General features: G+C 40.6%; 1 protein-coding gene across 1 annotated transcript in view; it reads left to right on the forward strand.

Annotated features, from left to right (window-relative positions):
• FER (FER tyrosine kinase) overlaps nucleotides 1–21,352 on the forward strand; it is a 459,494-nt gene that overhangs the window by 24,891 nt on the left and 413,251 nt on the right. The window contains exon 2 of the mRNA XM_052643475.1: nucleotides 14,725–14,992. Within this exon, the coding sequence (XP_052499435.1) occupies nucleotides 14,786–14,992 (207 nt within the window). The 5' untranslated portion in view covers nucleotides 14,725–14,785. The remainder of the gene's footprint in view (nucleotides 1–14,724; nucleotides 14,993–21,352) is intronic.

The following is a 21,352-nucleotide window of genomic DNA, read 5'->3' on the forward strand; positions in this document are numbered from 1 at the left end:
GGGTGGTGTCATCTGCCTATCTGAGGTTATTGAGATTTCTCCCAGCAATCTTGATTCCAGCTTGTGCTTCCTCCGGCCCAGCATTTCTCATGATGTACACAGCATATAAGTTAAGTAAGCAGGGTGACAGTATACAGCCTTGACATACTCCTTTTCCTATTTGGAACCAATCTGTTGTTCCATGTCCAGTTCTAACTGTTGCTTCCTGACCTGCATATAGGTTTCTCAAGAGGCAGGTCAGGTGGTCTAGTATTGCCATCTCTTGAAGTATTTTCCACAGTTTATTGTGATCCACATAGTCAAAGGCTTTGGCATAGTCAATAAAGCAGGGATTTATTCAGTGTTCTCTCTTAATGAAACATTGTTGTCTGTTAACGCTGTTCCAGCAGGCGGTCTGCTAATCTAGTGCAGTTTCAGTTGGATGCACTGATGTATACACACTGCCGTGTGTAACGTAGCTAGCTGGTGGGAAGCTGCTGTGTGACACGGGGAGCTCAGCTCCTGCTCTGCGTTGCCCTAAGGGCTGCCCGAGCAGGAGAGGCTAAGGAGGGAGGGGCTATATATATAGCCCATTCACCTTGCACAGCAGAAACTAACAACATCGTAAAGCAGTTATACTGCAATTAAAAAAACCCAGAAACAATTAGACAAGTTTAAAAGCCAGCAAGAAAAAAGCACCTTTTATTTTGAATTAATCTAAAGCGACACTTTGAAATAAGGAAAGTGTAGGAGGAGTTTTAGGATCCATATCTGAAAGGCGGTCAAGGTCAGTATGTATTAACTGGTAATGAATGACGTTGTCTTTGTAGTTAAACTCTGGTGACCATTCATTTCTGCCTGCTTAACTGCTTCTGAAAAAGCACCCCGTTTTGTATTCATGTGAGGTCAGTTTTTTGGTTTGTAACTGTGGTTATTACTTGCACACTCAGTGGCTTTTTGTGACCTTTTTTTTCTGTCTTACTGCAAGCAGCTTAAAATTCTGCTCAGATAGTCACGGTTTCTTGACTTCTGTCAGTATTGAAGCATATAAAAGGTAAGAAATACTGTTAAGTAATTATTTTTATTCTTTGGTTAATGGTTTTATAGTCTTTATCAATGAGCAAACATATTCTGATAAAGTAACTTGAACCATAAAGTGATTTGATAGGTTTTATTAATTAAGGATTATAGATTCAAACTCTGTTAAATTTATTCTAGCTTGTGAACATCTGTCTTGGGGGAAGAATGAAAGGCTTCCTGATTCTTTACACAGCTTTTATTCACTTATCTTTTGATTTTTCTAAATAAGCATATCTTCCATGGTATATTTGATTTTTTTTTCAGTGTTAAGAAAGGAAATATTTAAGGAAATATTCTTGACTACAATATACCGTCTGTGTTAAAATAAATTCCCCTTACTTGAGAGGAATTGTTAAATACAGATTAAAGTTTCCTTATGCTATATAAAAACATTATTTTCATTTGTGTATTTGGAGGATGTAAAAAAAATTGGCAGTTGTGAAGCCAAAAGTTGAAAATGAGGAGGCATTTTAGAACAGGTACTTACACACATCCTTATAAAATATGCCATTGGAATTCCATTGTCCTCCCAAAGACTAAGTATCTGTTTCATAGTTTGCTGTTTAATAATGTCAGTTTTTGTCTAAGCAGTATGTATTTATAGATGTATTCTATACAGAATGAAATTCTAATTTTTGAAAATATGGCAACTTTTAATGGTTCTTTTAAAGTCTTTAATCACTATTTATGGTGAATTGAAAATTTGAGATAACTTACTCAATCCTAAATACCAAACTGAATACCATTAAATAAGAAAGATTTAAATAAGTCTAAAAGTCAGTTGTGAAGAGTTGACTCATTGGAAAACACCCTGATGCTGGGAGGGATTGGGGGCAGGAGGAAAAGGGGACGACCGAGGATGAGATGGTTGGATGGCATCACTGCCTCAATGAACGTGAGTTTGAGTGAACTCTGGGAGTTGGTGATGGACAGGGAGGCCTGGTGTGCTGCGATTCATGGGGTCGCAAAGAGTTGGACACTACTGAGCGACTGAACTGAACTGAAAAGTCAGTAGTTTTTTAGGATTTTTATTAGTTTTACCTTTTAAAAAGATGGTATTTTAAAATGAACATCTTTGCTAATAACATGCATGTCCTTTTGTATATTACTCTATTTCTGCCTGACTTGTAGCTGATGGTGGTTTAGTTCCTAAGTCATGTCCGACTCTGGTGACACCCTGCCTGTAGCCCACCAGGCTCCTCTTTCCATGGGATTCTCCAGGCATGAATACTGCGGTGGGTTGCCATTTCCTTCTTCATGGGATCTTCCCAACCCAGGTATCAAACCTGAGTTTTCTGCCTTGAAGGTAGATTCTTTCATGACTGTACTACCAGGGAAGCCCCGATTTGTGCTTAGTATCCACTAAATTATAGGAATTTTTGTTTTAAAGTCTCATTTGTAAATCTTTTTAAAAAATGAATTCGCTCTTGCAATTATTTGATAAATTGAATGCCTACTGCACATGAGTAGTAATATTAGCCCCTGTGATAGATGAAAATCTGTAATATTCTTATTTTCATGTAGATCATAGTATGATGGGAGAGATACACCTGAACAAATAATTATACTATGAGAAGTGCTACATTAATCACGTGTGCATACATGATCCCTGAGAGCTGAGAAAAAGGAACCCCTAAGTTGTCCTGGGTAGTGATGGTTGTATGGATGGTCAGAGAAGGTTTCACAGAGAAAATGGCTTTACAGTTTAGTTGTTGGTAATTCTCCAGGGGGCCAAGGGACAGAAACATTTAGACTGAAGGAACAACATCTCCAAAGGCAGAGAGGTATGATGGTGAGACATTCAGGGACCATAGGTAGGAAGCTGTGGTGCTGTTTTTGAGGGTGGAAGGCGATCTGAGACCATCTTAGATTACCAGACAAAGGGGTTTGAATTCTAACCTATAGATCAGGGTTGTAAATGTAATACTCAGTATTACAAGTAATGATAGAATTAATATCCAGAATCACTGAATATCCTGAAGAATCAAGAGGGCTAAGTGCGGATTGTAGGGCACGCGGAGATGCGAGCATAAGGCAGGGGAGACTCATCCGGTGAGTCCATGTCCCAGGCTTTTATTGTGCACTATGCAAGGCAGTGGCCCCCACTCCAGTGCTCTCGCCTGGAAAATCCCGTGGACGGAGGAGCCTGGGGGGCTGCAGTCCATGGGGCCGCACAGAGTCGGACACGACCGAGCGACTTCACTTTCACTTTTTACTTTCCTGCATTGGAGAAGGAAATGGCAGCCTACTCCAGTGTTCTTGCCTGGAGAATCCCAGGGACGGGGGAGCCCAGTGGGCTGCCGTCTATGGGGTCTCACAGAGTCGGACACGACTGAAGCGACTTAGCAGCAGCAGCAGCAGCAGCATGCAAGGCATGGTTTCAAGCACTGAAGTGCTTATGGGGGAAGAGAGCAGAGTAATCCCTTGCCCGATCGGAGCTTAGACTACAAAGGAGTCTGTATTATACCCCCACCTGCGCTCTGTCTGTCTTTGTAATTCTTGTCTGCAGCATGACTGTGATTTCCTCTTACTTTTCTTTTTTCGACTTCTTTGTGGTTGACGTAGGCATCTCTGCCCTATGACTTGTGGAAGACAGTACCTAAGTTTGTGACATGCTTTCCATGTTATTTTTTTTCCTCCAACTAATAGTTTGAGGTCCGGGCATTACTTTTTTTATACCTGGAATTTCTTTGGAGGTAATTGTAGATTAATATGCAATCATAAGAAATAATAATCCCTTTACATTTGGTCCCATTTCCCCTTTTAGTAAAGTTTAGTAAAACTATGACAACCAGCATATTAACATTGACATGATCCACTGACCTTATTCATGTATTTCTCCGGTTTCCACTGTACTCCTTTGCTGTGTGTATATTAAGCTCTGTAGCATTTTATCACCGGTCTAGATTGACGGATACGCCACTACCACCAAGATACTGAACAGTTCCAACACTACTTCTAGTATCCTTGGTATTCTCCTGTAACCACGCTTACTCTAAACACTAAACCCTGACAACCCCTAATCTGTCGTTTTCCCAAGATTTTTCACTTCAAGAATATTACATAAATGGAATCATAGAGTGTGTAACTGTTGGGTGGACTTTTTTGTTCATCAGGATTCCTAGAGATTCATCCAAGTTGCTGTCTGAGTCAAGAGATTGTTGCCCTTTAATGTGGGTATTATTCCACGGTATGCATTCACCTGTTGAAGGGTCTCTGTGCTGATTCCAGCTTTTGGCTTTTACAGATAAAGCTGCTGTGAACATTTGGGTACAGGTTTTTGTGTGGATGTGTGTTTTCATTTCTATGCATAAATGTCCAAGAGTGCAATGGCTGGGTCATACGGTGTTGAATTAAAGTTTAATCAGAAACTGGAGTGGCTGTACCATTTCTTGTCTACTGACCAGTAGCAGATCAGTGACCCAGTTTTTTCATATCCATACAGGCATTTGGTCTTGTCGTATTTTATTTTAGCCATTCTGATAGCTATGGAATGGTATCTCATTGTGGTTTTGACTGCATTTCCCCAACGGCTAGTTCATGTTGAACATCCTCTCGTGTTAATTTGCCATTTTTGTATCCTCTTCTGTGAAGTGTCTGTCGTCTTCTCATTTTCTAGTTGGATTGTTGTTTTTAAATGTTAAATTTTGAGAGATGTTATGAATTCTAGGGACTAGTTCTCTGTCAGATACGTGGTTTGTAAAATTTTCTCCCAGTCCTGTGGCTTGTCTTTTTCTCATCTTCACATGTACTTTCACAGGGCAACCTTTTTACTTTTGATGAGCCCAGTTTATCCATTTTTTCCTTTTTTGGATTATGTGTTTTGTTTGAAGTCTAAGAACTCTGCCTAGGTTGAGATCCTGAAGATTTTGCTTCTGGTTTCTTTTTTCTAGAAGTTTTGCAGTTTTATGTTCAAGTTTGTGATTCTTTTGAATTGATTTCTGTGTATGGTGTTAGGTCAGGGTTCATTTCCGCCCTTTTATTTCGCCTGTAGTTACCTAACTGCTTCCGTGTCATTTATTAAGAAGGCTAGTTGTCTTTTGCCAGCTTGCTTCTGGACCTTTGTCACAGAACAGTGGAGCATGTCTGTGTGGGTCTGTCTGCGGGTTCTCGCCTCTCTTGTCTCGATCTGTTGTCTGCCCCCGACTGACACCACCGTCGTGATTCCTGACTCGTGAAGAGTCGCATATTTCTCTGAATACTCTTCAGCCCTACTTCCTCCTCTTCTTTTGGAACTTAAGATGATACAAATGTTGGGTCATTTTTCTAAGACTTTAGAGTATTGCCAATTTTTTGGCTGTGTGGCATATGCGATCTTTTTCTCCCACCAGAGACTGAACCTTCCCCCGCTATGGTGGAAGCGGGGAGTCTTAGCCACTGCCATGCTAGGGAAGGTCCCCAAGTGCTGGGTCCTTCTCGTTGTCCCACAGGTCCCCAAGGCTTTATCATTGTTATTGTTTTCTGTCTGTTTTCTCTTCGTCCGGGTTGATTGCGCTCTATTCCTGGATTCTTGCTTGCACTGGACTCTCTGTTGTCGACTCCTGAGCCCATCTAGTGAGGCTTGTTATTCCCGTTATTGCATTTTTAATTTCTATCATGTCCATATATTTAAAAAATTTCTTCTAGTTCTTTGCTTAGATTTCCTATTTTTACAGTTGTTTTAAGGGAACTTAAAACTGTTGTTTTGCATTTGTTTTAAGAGAACTTGTAACTGATTGTGGAAGAGTTTCTTATGGTGTTTGATATAAAAATCCTCATCTGATAATTCCAGCATCTGATTCATCTTGATGTTGATATTAGTTGTTTGTCTTGTTTCAACTGTAATTTTTTTTCTTGGTTCTTGATACGACAGGTGAGTTTCGACCGAAGCCTCAGTGTTTTGTCTGTTGGGTTAGGAGACTCGGGGGCCTATTTCAGTCTTTTGTCTTTACCGGCAGTCCATCCCTGTTTAGGTTTAGCAAGCAGTCCTTGGCCCGTTCTCGTGGGCTGTGGCTCTAGCGACAGTTCATTTTCAGGGTCTTCCTGCTGTTATTTCGGTTTGCTTGATCCGGTGTCACGAGGGCGCCCGCTGGTCCTCGCTGGTGCTGCTTGAGGGCGCAGAGGACGTTTTTCTTGGGCTGAGCTGCTGGCTGTTGGTTGGTAGGGAAGGGGTGAGATCGGGTTTCCTCCCCGTGCCCCTCGCTGCCCTGCTGCCTCTGGGCAGGAGAGGAGCACCCTAGCCTCTCAGGGAGCAGGGGCTTCCTGGACGGGACCTCCTGCTGCAGCTCAGCCCTCTGGCCAGTTCCGTGCAGCGGCTCCGGAGTTTCTGGGGGCAGGAGAGCCTGGGGCCTGCGGGGTGGAGAGGCCTGCTGTGGGCTCTTGCTGTGGCCGGGTCCCTCTCGCTGGTTCTTCCTGCTGCATTCCGATTCTCTGGGCGGAAAGGGGGATTCTCGGGCCCCGATGGGAAGGAGACTGCCTCCCCTGGCTGTTTATTTTTGGGGAGGCTCTCCGTCTGTCTTCTTTGCTGGTGGTGCTGGCTGGCCCCATGTTGCCAGAGGGACCCCCGTGGCATCCCGGGGGAGCTGGCCTTCGCCGACGGCCTTTTGTTCCCAGACTAGCGGGTGGGCAGCCAGGGATGGACCACCCTCTCCTGTCGGGTGAGGGGGCCCCCAGACTAGCGGGTGGGCAGCCAGGAATGGACCACCGTCTCCTGTCGGGTGAGGGGGCCCCCAGACTAGCGGGTGGGCAGCCAGGGATGGACCACCCTCTCCTGTCGGGTGAGGGGGCCCAGGACGCCCTGCCTCTGCCGCTCTCCCAGGCCTGGGCCCAAGGACTCTACCTCCCTTCCCCTGACTTTCAGAGCTCTTCTGTGGCTGTCCCTTTTGCTATTCCCAGCGTTGACAGCTGTGTTTTGTGGGGCGGACCTGGGAAAACGGCCTCTGCCGTGTTACCTGGGTCAGAAGCTAGGTTTTCCTTTTGCGCAACTCTTTGAGCCCTGAGTCTATTCAACTCTTTGCAGCCTGTGGACTGTAGCCCACTACACTCCTCTGTCCATGGATTAAAAGGTCTTGCTTTTGATTTTGGCTCATTTGTCATATGAGCCTGGCGACCGAGGGCTGAGAGGTATTGGCTGGGACTGAGTTTGGCCTTGCCTGGCGCCCTGAGAGACACTCTCTCTCCTGAGAGTCCACTAACCATCCTGCGCTCCTAGGTTTCATCTCATCCACCAGTTCTCACAGAGCCCTGGAAAACGGCAAGGCAAGGCTGCCCTCCCTGATTTTCTGAGGTCCTGTCTTGGTCCAGAGAAGCTTGCTTCTTTGTCTTCTTGATTTTTCCCTTGGTGGGCCTCTTTGGTCTCTGCTGCCTCTTTTCATGTTGGGGTATCCAGCGTGGCTTCTCAAGATTGTGTTCCTCCTTCCTTCTCAGGATTGCTTCTAGACGTTGGGTGGTTCTGGGGCACATTTGCTGCTGCCGAGAGTGCCAGGACTTTCCCTTTTTTCCCTTTGAAACTGTGCAGTGAAACTTGTGGCTTGAAGCTGTGCTCCTTTACCTGCTGATGGTGTGTTTGAATTTTTGCTTTTTTCCTTAACAGTTGTTTGTTCTTTTTGTTTGTTGTTGGTGGTAGGAGCTTCCGAAGTACTTCTTTTCCTATGACGGCTTTACCTGAAAATTCTAATAATGACTTTCTGCAGTTTTCATATCTCTCTCTGACATTTGACATTGCTAACAGCTTCTTTTTTTAAATCTCAGTGTCTGTAACTGTCAAACCTCTTTTATTCTCCTGCTTACCTAATTTCTGCCCTTTGCCTTTTTTCCTCCAGCTCCTCCGCTGACAGATGCTCATGGGCTTTGTCCTTAATGATCTGCTTTTCTGTCAACATTCGGTCTTAGCTTTATCACTTTTAAGCACTTGACTCTCAGGTTTGTATCTTTTAGCCTTGATGCTTTACCTAAGCATTTATTTCCTGCTGAAATGAAGGTATTTTCTTTAAAGTAGCTCCTTATTCTCATTCTTCCATTTCTACTGATATCTTCATTTCTTAAAAACCTTAAACTTGTCCTGTATCATCTGTCTCTTCCTTAAATCCATTTATCAGGTCAAGCCTGGTACCTTTTTACCTCTCACTGACATTGTCAATGATAGATCCTCATTTCTCAAGCTGTATAGCTATAATGACTTATAAATTTTCCTTCTTATGTCTTTTTTTATATTTTTGCTCTTATCAATCTATTTTATACCTAGCTTCCATATTAAAATCTATATTTCTCTCTTTTAATTAACTGTAACATACATATAGAAAAGTACACAAATCACAGATGCTCAGCTTTAGGAAATTTTTCAAACCGAACACACTTGAATAGCACCAGCAACTTAATCATTTAATACATTACTTTCATGACTTTGTCATTTTGCCTTAACACCAATTGACTAAAGGAGTTTGAGCCTTATTAGTTTCCTTAACTTTAGAATAGCAAGAGATAAATTGGCATGCCACTATTCGCAACATATAGCTTGATTTTGGAGACGTTTCTTTTTTACTTCACCCCTATTCACTTATTTTCTCTATATTGCTTCCTGAAATACATTTCCTTTCTGACCTTTTATAATCTAAATCATGATCATTCAAATCTTAGCTCATATCTTGCCATTTCTAAGAAACTTTCCTGGGTTACTCCAGCTTTCATTAGTTTTTTTTCTCTTTCTCATCAAACCTTTTTTGGTTGTGGTTCAGTTCCTCAGTCGTGTCCTGCTCTTTGCCACCCCATGGCCGCAGCACACCAGGCTTCCCTGTCCTTCACTGTCTCCCGCATTAAGCTCAAACCCATGTCCATCAAGTTGGTGACGCCATCCAACCATCTCATCCTCTGTCGTCCCCTTCTCCTCCACCTTCAGTTTTTCCCAGCATCAGGGTCTTTTCAAATGAGTCAGCTCTTCACATCAGATGGCCAAAGTATTGGAGTTTCAGCTTCAGCATTAGTCCTTCCAATGAATATTCAGGGTTAATTTCCTTTAGGATGGACTGGTTTCATCTTCTTGCAGTCCAAGGGACTCGCAAGTGTCTTCTCCAACCACAGTTCAAAAGCATCAATTCTTTGGCGCTCAGCCTTCTTTATGATCCAACTCTCACATCTGTACACGACTACTGGAAAAAGCATAGCTTTAACTATGTGGAACTTTGTTGGCAAAGTGATGTCTCTGCTTTGCAATGTGCTGTCTAGGTTTGTCATAGTTCTTTATCCAAGGAGCAAGCGTCTTTTAATTTTGTGGCTGGTCACCATCTGCAGTGATTTTGGAGCCCCAAAATATAAAGTCTCTCACTGTTTTTATTTTTTCCCCATCTGTTTGCCATGAAGTGATGGGACCAGTTGCCATGATCCTAGTTTTTTGAATGTTGAGTTTTAAGCCAACTTTTTCACTCTCCTCTTTCACCCTTGTCAAGAGACTCTTTAATTCCTCTTCACTTTCTGCCATTAGGGTAGTGTTATCTGCATATTTGAGGTTATTGATATTTCTCCCGGCAATCTTGATTCCAGCTTGTACTTCATCCAGCCCAGCATTTCTCATGATGTACTCTGTATATAAGTTAAATAAGCAGGGTGACAATATACAGCCTTGACGGACTCCTTTCCCAATTTGGAACCAATCCATTGTGGTATGTCTGGTTCTAACTGTTGCTTCTTGACCTGTATATAGGTTTCTCAGGAGGCATGTAAGGTGGTCTGGTATTCCCATCACTTTTAAGAATTTTTCGCAGTTTGTTGTGACCTACGCTGTCAAAGGCTTTAGTGTAGTCAATGAAGCAGAAGATTTTTTGGAATTCCCTTGCCTTTTCTATGATCTGCTGGATGTTGGCAGTTTGATCTCTGTTTCCCTTGCCTTTTCTAAACCTACCTTGTACGTCTGGAAGTTCTTGGTTCTTGTACTGTTGACACCTAGCTTGAAGGATTCTTGCAAAAATTGTTTAATTCATTAATTTTTGCGTATAGTATGTTCACTTAAAACAAACTTCAAACGTTCAGAAGGGCATTTGATGAAAGTCTCCTCTCATTCCTGTGTCCCAGCCGCTGTATGTTCTTCTAGAAATATTTTGTGCACTTACAAGTAAATTTAATTTCTATTTTTCTGCTTTCTTTTTATACAATGTGAAGAAAGCTAGTTCTGTACCTTGCTTTTTTCTAGTACTAGCTCTTGATGGCTCCAGATCCACGCGCGGATTTTCTCATTTTCTGTGTTAGGGCTGAACGGCACTCCACTGGATGCCTGTGCCACGATCACGCCCACCACATACAGTTGTGAAGACTGAATCCTGAACAAGCTCGCATAGACCAGATTTGAATGGTACTCCCTAGGATTTCTCAGTTACAGTCAAATGTAGTAGCTTTGATTGCAATTTATGTAGTCAATTCCTCTTAATATTTCCAGTTTTTAAAAAAATTCTAAACACTACTGAATTGAATAGTCTTACATACATTGTTTGACATCTATGGAATAATTATCTGTCGGATACCATTTCCTTTAATTCCTAAACCGCTTATCGTCTCTACTAATTTAATAATTAGACATCAGTTAATTATGGAGTTAAGAAATTTTTTATTTGTCATTCTTCAAGGAATTATTTATATATTTATATTTGCCCTGACCTAGAATGTTGGAGTAGATAGGCAAGCCCTCAGAGTGGGCTGGAGTGTGTCTCAGCTGCCGGATTCTGTTTCCGTTTTTATTCATCTAAGCTCTTCATCTTTCTGTTGAAATTCCTAATAATGAGAGAAAAAATTATTGTCAAAGCTTAGATCACAGCTAGATGCATTTAGAAGCAGAAGTGATATTTATTCTAAGTTACAGAATAAAGTGAACCACAGTCTCAGAAATAGTTTCTTTAAAAAGCAAAATGTTTCACCTTTCTTTGTCTGGAAAAAAAATGTTTCTTATTCTTCCATTGAAAATGTGGTATGAGATAGAGTATATCTTCACTGAGACTTAGTTGAGCTATACGTAAAATAATGGAAAAATTTTCTTTTTTATAAAAAAATTTTTTTTGATACAGTTTGTCAAAGTACATTTTTAGGCTACTGCCTGCAAAGTGAAAAGACTGGAATTACCCTGTGCTGTGCTTAGTCGCTCCGTCGTGTCCCACTCTTTGTGACCCCGTGGACTGTAGCCCGCCAGGCTCCTCTGTCCATGAAATTCTCCAGGCAAGAATACTGGAGTGGGTTGCCATGCCCTCCTCCAGGGGATCTTCCAAACCCAGGGATCGAACCCATGTCTCCCACATTGCAAACGGATTCTTTACTGTCTGAGCCACCAGGGAAGCCCATGAATACAGAATTGGGTAGCCTGTCCCTTCTCTAGGAGATCTTCCCACCCCAGGAATCGAACTGGGGTCTCCTGCATTGCAGGCAGATTCCTTGCCAACTGAGCTGCCAGGGAAGCCCCTGGAATTCTCCTACTTGATCTTAAAGTGGAAAAGTCAGCTACTTGTTGTTGACTTATTTATGTTAAGGTCCATTTAGTGTCCTGGTTGGTACTTTGGAAACCTTGATGAAGTATATTTTCCCACCATCTTTCCCTCCTACCCCCCACTTGTTTGAGAATAAAACTGAACAGTTTTCAGTTGGGAAAAGATTGAAATTTGCTTCCTATTTGGAAAACTCACAGTTTTATCATTTTAAATGTGTATCACTGAGGTTAGAGAGATAAATCTCATTTTTTCTGATTAGCCTAGAGGATTTCAGCTCAATTAAATTGACTTCTGATATGAGCCAGGCCTAAAAATTAAAGATGTGTTTTGTTTCTTTCTTATAACTGACCCTGAAATATTGACTGCCTGAAATTCTAGGAGGCTGGAGGGGAAAATAAATTTTATCATAGTTCTTGGGATTTATATCAAACCAGCAGGAATAGATTTGGGGTAATTTTCTGATAATTGACCTTTGGGCTTAGTCAGTCAGTCGTGTCTGACTCCTTGTGACGCCATGGACTGTAACCTGTCAGGCCGCTTTGTCCATAGGGATTCTCCAGGCAGGAATACTGGAGTGGGTTGCCATGCCCTCCTCCAGGGGATCTTCCCAACCCAGGGACTGAACCCAGGCTGCAGGCAGATTCTTTACCATCTGGATACCAGGGAAGCCCAAGAATACTGAAGTGGGTAGCCTATCTCTTCTCCCTGGGATCTTCCTGACCCAGGAATTGAACCGGGGTCTCCTGCATTGCAGGTGGATTCTTTACCAGCTGAGCCACCAGGGAAGCCCATTAATTACTCTACGTTTCCTAATTAGTGGCCATGTTAACCAAGACACAGAGTCCTCAGTGGCGACTGCTTCTGTGGAACAGCGTCCTTAAGGAGTGTCCTTATGCCATCAGGGAAGCCCACTGACCTTTAGATGATTACAAGTTATGCTCTAGTGATTTTGTAAACAACTGAGATACAACTCACATGCTGAATAATGCACCCATTTAAATTGTACAATTTAGTGGCTTTTATTGTTCACAGAGTTGTGCAACCATTGCCACAATCAATTTTGGAGCACTCTCCTCACCACAAAAGGAAATCCATTACCCATTAGCAGTCGCCCTTCATTTCTGCCCACATTTGCCAGCTTTGCTGCTGCTAAGTTGCTTCAGTCGTGTCCGAGACTCTGTGTGACCCCATAGACGGCAGCCCACCAGGCTCCGCCGTCCCTGGGATTCTCCAGGCAAGAACACTGGAGTGGGTTGCCATTTCCTTCTCCAGTGCATGAAAGTGAAAAGTGAAAGTGAAGTCACTCAGTCATGTGGGACTCTTGGCGACCCCAGGGACTGTAGCCTACCAGGCTCCTCTGTCCATAGGATTTTCCAGGCAAGAGTACTGGAGGGGGTTGCCATTGCCTTCTCCATTGCCAGCTTTAGTCAAATACTAATCCGATTTATGTCTCTAAAGATAGATTTTGGACATTTCATATAAGAGGACACGTGTCAGTCTTTGTGTTTGACTTCTTCACATAGAATGTTTGCAAGGTTTATCCATGCCGTGCCTCGTATCTGTTCCTTTTCATTGTCAAATAATGTTTCCTTGTATAGTTATACTTCATTTATCCATGCATCAGTTGATGACTCTTTGGCAGATATTCATACACAGGTTTTTGTGTGGGCATATGTTTTTATTTCTCTTGAGTATATGCCTAAGAGTGGAATTTCTTGGTCAAATATGATAACTCTGTGTTTAATTTTTGAGGAACTGCCTATTTTAAGTTTATACCACCAATATATGATGGTTCTGATTTCTTCAGAGACTGCTCTCACAGTCTCCAACATTAGATATTATCTGTCTTTTTGTTCTAGACATCTTAGAGATATGAAATGACATCTCATTGCGGTCTTGGTTGGCATTCTCCCGATGGCCAGTGAAGCTGCACACCTTTCCGCGTGCTTAGTGGACGTCTGTAGATCTTGTTTGGAGGAATGTCTGTCGTATCTGCCTTCTGCCCATTTTAATTAGTTTGTCACATTGTTGCTGACTTTAAGAGATCTTTGTGTAATCCAGGCAGATATTCCTTATCAGACACGTGATTTGTGAGTGTTTTCTCCCATTCTGTGGCATTATCACTTACTTGATGTTGGCCTTTGAAGTATAGAAGTTTTAAATTTTGATGAAACAAAATTTATATATTTTTATTTTGTTTCTTGTACTTTTGGTGTCATATCTAGAAGCCATTGTCTGAGCCCAGGTCACGGATTTACTGCTTATTTGCTTCTGAGAGTTTCACAGTTTTAGCTGTTTGAATCTGTGATTTCTTTCGAGTAAATTGTTTTGTGTGTGGTGTAAGGAGGCATCCTGCTGAAGTCTTCTGCATGTGGAATTCAGTCGTCCCAGCATCTGTAGTTGAGACTTTTTTCCCTCCGTTGAATAGACATGGCCCTGAGTTCTGAGTCCTCCGACTTTGTTCTTTTTCTTCATGGTGTTTTGGTTTTTTGTTTGGTCGACTGTTCTGGCTCCTTTGCATTTCTAAGTAAATTTTAGGATTAGTTTATCAATTTCTGGAAAAAAAAAAAAGCTAGCTTATATTTTACTGTGGATTGAGTTAAATTGGTGATCAAATTGAACAGGATTGCCTGTTTAACAATATTAAGTCTTTTGAATCCATTAACATGAATCTTTCCATTTATTTAGGTTTTCTTTGCATTTTTCAACAATGTGTTATAATTTTAAGAGTTAAGTTTTGTGTTTATTTTGCAAAATTTATTCCTAAATATTTTATTCTTTTTGATGCTGTTGTAAATGGAATTGTTTTTAAGTTTTATTTTCAGGTTGGTCATTGCTAGAGTATAGAAATACATTTGCTATTTGTATATTGATCTAGTACCCTGTAATATTACCGAGCTCATTTATTAGTTGTAATACTTGTAAAATTGTACTTCTTAGGATTTTCTAGATACAGTGTCATATCATCCGTAAATAAATATAGTTTCATTTCTTCCTTCCCAGTTTCAATGGAAAGTGTTTCATTTCCTTCATTGTACTGACTAGAACAAGGTTGAATCAAAGTGCCGAGATTGGACATTCTCATCTTGTTCCTGATCTTTGGGGGAAAACATTCTATTGTAATGATTTTTTTTTTTTTTCATTCTAAAAAAATGGGCCATAACTTTGCTTTGAAGATTAATTTGCTTTTGATTTAAGATTCTTTTCCTTTTGTTTACGTACACAGATATGTGCTGATTAGAAGGCTCAGTTGTGCGGTGTGGAGGATAAGACAGTGCCTTACAAAGATGGGGTTTGGGAGTGACCTGAAGAATTCACACGAAGCTGTGTTAAAATTGCAAGACTGGGAATTACGGTTACTGGAAACAGTGAAGAAATTCATGGCCCTGAGAATAAAAAGTGATAAAGAATATGCGTCTACTTTACAGAACCTTTGTAATCAAGTTGATAAGGAAAGTACTATCCAAATGAATTATGTCAGCAATGTATCCAAGGTAAGAAGCATACTCTCGTCATTTATCGTCTGTAGCTTCGAATTGTCCTTAAAGCAAATAGATCACGCTGGTGAATGAGCACGCCTAAGTCAGCATTCCAAAGCAGTGGCTCCGAAATCCTGTTGTCCATCAGAATCGCATGGGGAGAGTTTCACAGACTCTAAGATTTGGGTCCGTCTCCCAGTATTCTGGGTCATTAGGTCTGAAATTTTTGAGCTTTGAAATCTTTTTTTCCCCAGTAGATGTCCAGATTATTCTAATGATTAGTCACCTTTGAGAACCATTTTCTTAAGTACCCTACTTCCTTGGGTCCCTTGAGCCCTGTGGTTTTATCCTTTTGGCACAAACTTTCTTTATAACCCACCTTCCTTGAATTCTTCTGTGAGTCATTAGTATAGTCACATGGAATATTTTAATGTGTAGGTGTTCTTTGCTGTCATTTCATTACTAAAATGCTAATATACAGATGATTTAATGACACAAAATTCTTTGAATGAGCAATATGGTTTTTTAACGTAAAGGTTATATTATTATTATTCATTTTATAAAATTTATAAAATTAAAAATTAAGGGCTATAAAAATAAAGGTCAGTATTCTACTGCTCATTTTCCTTTGAAGGCATTAAAGGTGAAATATTACACACCTTAATAGTTCTTGGGTTTTTGCTCTGTTTCCATTGTCTGACTTCACATTTCACTGTATTTATTCAAAGTTAAGAAAATTTTATTTTACTTTGGAAAGTCAGAATTAGTGTGTTTCTTGCACTCACGGGTGTTAAGATCTGAGTAAATTGTAGAGGAAATGCTGTTTCTTATGGGGAATGTGTGTGTGTGTGGTATGTGTGATCTGGGAAAGATCTTTGATTTCTCTGAGAACTCCTAATGTGAATATCTTTAACTTCCTTTCCTGGGCCAGTGAGGTTCCCCAAAGAACATTTCTCTAGGTTCTAGTCTGAAGGTAGGGTTGCCGGATGTAGCAAATTAAAATATAGATCATCAGTTAAATCTGCACACAGAAATGAGAAATGCATAGCCTGTGTGTGCCCAGTCGTGTCCCACTCTCTGCGACCCGCCAGGCCCCTCTGTCCGTGGGATTCTCCAGGCAAGAACACTGGAGTGGGCTGCCTTTTCCTCCTCCAGGGATGCATACACTAAGGACTATTTTTTGTCCGCTATTCAGATTTCACTGGTGTCCTGTATTTTGTGTGACTACTCTGTTATGGGAATATGTAGAGAAAGTAGGTTGAGTGTTCAGAGAGCCATGTTTTAGTTAATCCTCCTGGTTTGGTAAGCTGCCTGGTGTCTCTGCATCCAGAGGCTCTCTGGTTAATGTTTTCTGCTTGTTTTTGTCTGCTCTGGGGGAGGAATAGTTGCCTGTCTGTGGGCTGAGCAGTAGGCCCTAGAATCCTGGCTGTTCCTTATGTAGCCTGAACCGATCCTCCTGTTTCAGCGCCCTCTCCATTTCCTTCATTTCCTCCCAGTTCCCGGGCTTTCCTGGAGTTATCTGGCCATGTAGATTGGTCTTTTCTTCTCCCTGCCCCCCAGAGTCTTATTGAGATATCATTGACATACATCGGTGTATAGATTTAAGGTTTATAGTGTGATGGTTTATGTATATTGTGAAATGATTACTGCAATAGATTGTAACTCTTTGCAACCCCATGAACTAATACAGCTCCATGGAGAATTCCCCAGGTCCGAATACTGGAGTGGGGAGCCTTTCCCTTCTCCAGGGGATCTTCCCAACCCAGGGATCGAACCCAGGTCTCCCACATTGCAGGCGGATTCTTTTCCTGCTGAGCCACGAGGAAAGCCCCATTAAAAAGGAAAGAAAAGGTTTCTCCTTTGGACAAGAACTCTCAGAACAGACTCACTTAGCAGCTCCCCGCTCTCAGGCGCCGGCGTGAGCCGTGGCCACCATGCCCGGGAGTTCGGCCTCTTCGCGCGCTTTCCTCCAGTTTCCCCTCCTATCACAAGGCCTTTTCTTCTTGACCTCTACTTTGTAGGACACTTGTGTTTCAGCTTTTCCTGATGCTGCTCAGTTACCCCTTACCTGCTTTTATAATATTTTCCAAGATTTTTATTGGCATGTCTTATCTGTGATTGTTGCCTTTTCTATCTTCTTTGCGATTGTAAATTTACACTTGAACTATCTTGTATGTCAGTGGGATTTTGGAAAGGAGTGGAAAACTAGCCATGTTTTATAGACTATGTTTAACTGGAATTATTCTCTTTAGGAAAGTAAGGTACTGAAAGGAACAAGAGATAGGATTAATGGGTAAGAAGATACAGAATTTGTGAGGTCAGGACAAAGGAGGAATCATCAACGTGTATATTGAAGTGTCAAGGTGAGGGATCAGCTCAGTTCAGTCGCTCAGTCGTGTCCGACTCTTTGTGACCCCATGAACCGCAGCATGCCAGGGCTCCCTGTCCATCACCAACTCCCGGAGTCCATAGAAGGAGACAAATGCTAAGATGATTAAAAAAGGCAGGAGAATGTGGGGCATGGAAAAGGGGGCTAGGGAAGGGTGATAGATTGAGAGGAAGTGGTCTAAGTGGGTAGTGTTGCCTTTCAAAGAGGAAACCTTGAGAGATAACAGTTGAACAATGGTTGGAAACCCAGAGGAAAACAAGGAGCATGTCAGCTTTTCCTCTTAATGCTGAAAATGCATCATTTATTCTACCTAAAAGTAAAGTTCAATATATCAGTTTTTTCTTTAGCACGTTAGGTTTTTCGTATTATATCTAAAAAAGAAATCTTTGCCTGATCCAAAGGTGTTTTCTCCTGTCTTTGCATCTGGAAGTTTTATACTTTTATGCGTTCATATTTACATCTATGACCCATTTTTAGTTAATTTTTGTATATGGGACAAGCTATAGATTAAAGTCAGTTTTGTTGTTGTTGTTGTTAATGGATATCCATTTATTCCATCAACATTTTTAGACAGGATTAAGCTTTCTTTACTGTTTTGTTGAAAATCAGTTGACCGTAATGAGTAAGTCTGTTTCTACACTCTTGATCTGTCCCATCCATTTCCTTGTCCACCGTGACACCAGTAACACTATTTTGATTACTGTGACTTTCTAGTAATCTCAAAGTTAGATAGTGTAGTTTCTCTTTGTGCTTTTTTCCCCCCAAATTGTTTTGACTATTTTAATTCTTGTGCATTTCCATATGTAGTTTAGAACAACTCATCAGTTTTTAAAAAAGAGGCTACTGAGTTTTTATTGGAATGCATTAAATATATATATATAGGTAAATTTCGGAAAAATGTATATTTTAACAGTATTGGAGCTTTATTATACACCATATTGTAGTGGAGCTTTATATATACACCATAAACATGGTGTATTTTCTTTTCTGAATAATCTTACAGTTTTCAGTGTATAGACCTTTCAGAGTTATGTGTATTTCATATTTTTGGATGTTCTTTTAAGTAGCATTTTTCCTAGTTTTCCATTTTCCACTGTTCATGGTTATTATATATGTTAATCTCATAACGTAAACTTTGCAAAACATACTTATTTGCCCTTTCCTTGTAGATTCCATTGACTTTTCTACATAGATGATTATATTATTTGTAAACAAAGAGATTTTTTGTTCTTCTTTTCCAGTTTGGATGCCTTTTATTTATTTTTCTTGCCTTCTAACAATAGCTAAAACCCCCAGTGCAAAATTCAGTAGAAGTACTGACAGCAGACATCCGTGTCTTGTTCCTGATTTTAGGGGAAAAGCATTGTCTTTCAGCATTCGTTATGATGTTAACTTTGGTAGATATCTTCTATACGCTTGTGAAAATTCCCTTCTGTTCCTGCCTAGCTAAGACTTTGTTCATTAACATTGGATTTTGTCAGCTGGTCTGTCTTCTTCTGCTTAGATAATTATGTTGTTTTTTCTTCTCAGTTTGGTAACATGTTGAAATGTATTCATCGATTTTCAGGTGTTTGAAACATTTGATGTTTGCTAAAAAAAAAACAAAATGCGACTTGTATTCCTACATTAAATCCCACTTCATCTTTTTTTGTATTATCCCTTATTTATATCACTGGATTCAGTTTGCTAAAAATTAGTTTTTGGAGAATTTATTTATCAGTGTTGCTGAGGGATTTTGCTCTAGAGCCCTTTTGTTTTAATATTGTCTGGTTTTGGTATCAGAGTTATTCTGGCTTCATTATACAAGTTGGGAAGTATTTCTCTTCAATTTTCTGAAGAAGTTTATGTAGAATTGGGTTTATTTCTTGCTTAGATGTTTGATAGAATTCAGCAGTGAAATAATCTTGGTCTAGAGTTTTCTTCAGGAGAAGGTTTTTAGTTATAAATTTAATTTTTCAAACAGAGAGCTATTCAGATTATCTTTTTCTTCTTGAGTGAACTTTGGTGCCTTTCAGGAATTTGTTCATTTTTTTCTAAGTTGTCCATTAATTTTTAGTGTTGTTTATTATTTCGCCTTATTGTTTTTTCCTATTTGGAGAATCTGTAGTGGTCTTATCTAAGCGTTGACTCACTGGAAAAGACTCTGATGCTGGGAGGGGTTGGGGGCAGGAGGAGAAGGGGACGACCGAGGATGAGATGGCTGGATGGCATCACCGACTCGATGGACATGAGTTTGGGTAAACTCCCGGAGTTGGTGATGGACAGGGAGGCCTGGCGTGCTGCGATTCATGGGGTCGCGAAGAGTCGGATACGACTGAGCGACTGAATTAACTAACTAACTGACTAACTTTTTCCCTGATCAGACTGGCTAGAGATTTCTCAGTTTTACTGATGTTATCTGGGAACCAGTTTTTGATTTCAGTCATTGTCTCTATTGATATTCTGTTTTCTATTGCATTGATTTCTGCTCTGCAATCTATTAATTTTTTCCCATTTGACCTGGGCTTCATTTACTCTTTCTTCTCTGAATTAATAAAGCAGAAGTTGAGATTAAGACCATCTTCTTCTGTAGTGTTCTCAGTTTTCTCTGAGTACTGTTTTAGCTGCATTTCAAAAAATTCTCTGATGCTTATTTTCATTTTTTTTTTCAGTTCAGAATACATTTTAGTTTCACTTTTGACTTCTCCCTTGACCCATGTAGTCTTCTAAAGTCTACTATTTAGTTTCCAAGAAGCTTTTTCTTTTAAGAGAAATTTTTGTTATTAATTTCAAATTCAGTTCCATTGTTCTCTCAGATCTGACTTTATGTGACTCGGATCCTCTTAAATCTGTGGGTGCCTGTTTCATGGCAGAGTGTGATCTGTCTCGGTACCTCTTCCGCACGCACTTCATGTTCTGTGCTTGCTGTTTGCACTGTTCTATAAGGGACGGGTCATGATGGTTGATAGTTTCTTTACTCATTTCTGTCTTCCTATCCTATCAGTTATTGAGAGGGGGTGTTGAAACCTCTGATTATAATTGTGACTCTGTTTCTCCCTGCAGTTTGGTCATTTTTTATTTCATATCTTTTGAATCTCTGTTACAAAGTACGTGGTTACTTAGACTTGTTCCCTTTTTTGACAAATGAATTAACCTTTTTCCCTTCCTCCCTTCCTACCTCTTTTTGTTGTTAGGATAGTTTTTTGTTCGTTTGTTTTAATTCCAGTAAAACTGGTGTACCCTATGAAGTGATCATCCCAGCGTCTCGTTATCATCTGTTAGCATATAATTGACCCCTTCACCCTTTTCACTAACACGCGAACCCTCTTTCCGTTTGACAACCACCAGTCTGTTACTGCGAGTTTTGTTTTCTTTGTTCGTTTGTTTTGATTTTTTAGATTCTTCGTTTAAGTGAAATCATAGGGTGTTGGTCTTTCTCTGACTGACTGACTTCACTTTGCCCCACAGCCCGCGCATGCTGTCGTAAATTGCAGCATTCCCTTCTCTCCTATGACTGAGAAGTACTCTGTCGCGTGTACGTACACGTCTTCTTTATCTCTTCATCCCCTGATGGACACTTAGGTGATTTCCATGTCTGACTGTTTTAAACAGTGTTACAGTGAACATAAGGAGGCATCTCTCCCTTTTAGTTGGTGTTTTTGTTTCCTGTAGATAAATATCCAGAAGTGGAATAACTAGATCATATGGTTCTAGTACCTATGAGGTATGTTATTAATTATTTGAGGAACTGTCACATTGTTTTACACAGTGGCTGCACTAAATTACATGCTTACTCACAGTGTATAAGGGTTCCTTTTTCTCTTAAAAATTTCCAGTACGTGTCTTTTTGATAATAGCCCTTCTGACAAATATGTGATGATATCTCATTGTGGTTTTGATTTGCATTTCCCTAATAGTTGGTGATGATGAGCATCTCTTTATGCACCTCTGCCTACTGTAGAGTTGGGTTTTGTTGTTCTTGTTTAGTTGTATGAATTCTTTATATG

The sequence above is a fragment of the Budorcas taxicolor genome, chromosome 7 (assembly GCF_023091745.1).
Source record: "Budorcas taxicolor isolate Tak-1 chromosome 7, Takin1.1, whole genome shotgun sequence".
NCBI lineage: Eukaryota > Metazoa > Chordata > Mammalia > Artiodactyla > Bovidae > Budorcas > Budorcas taxicolor.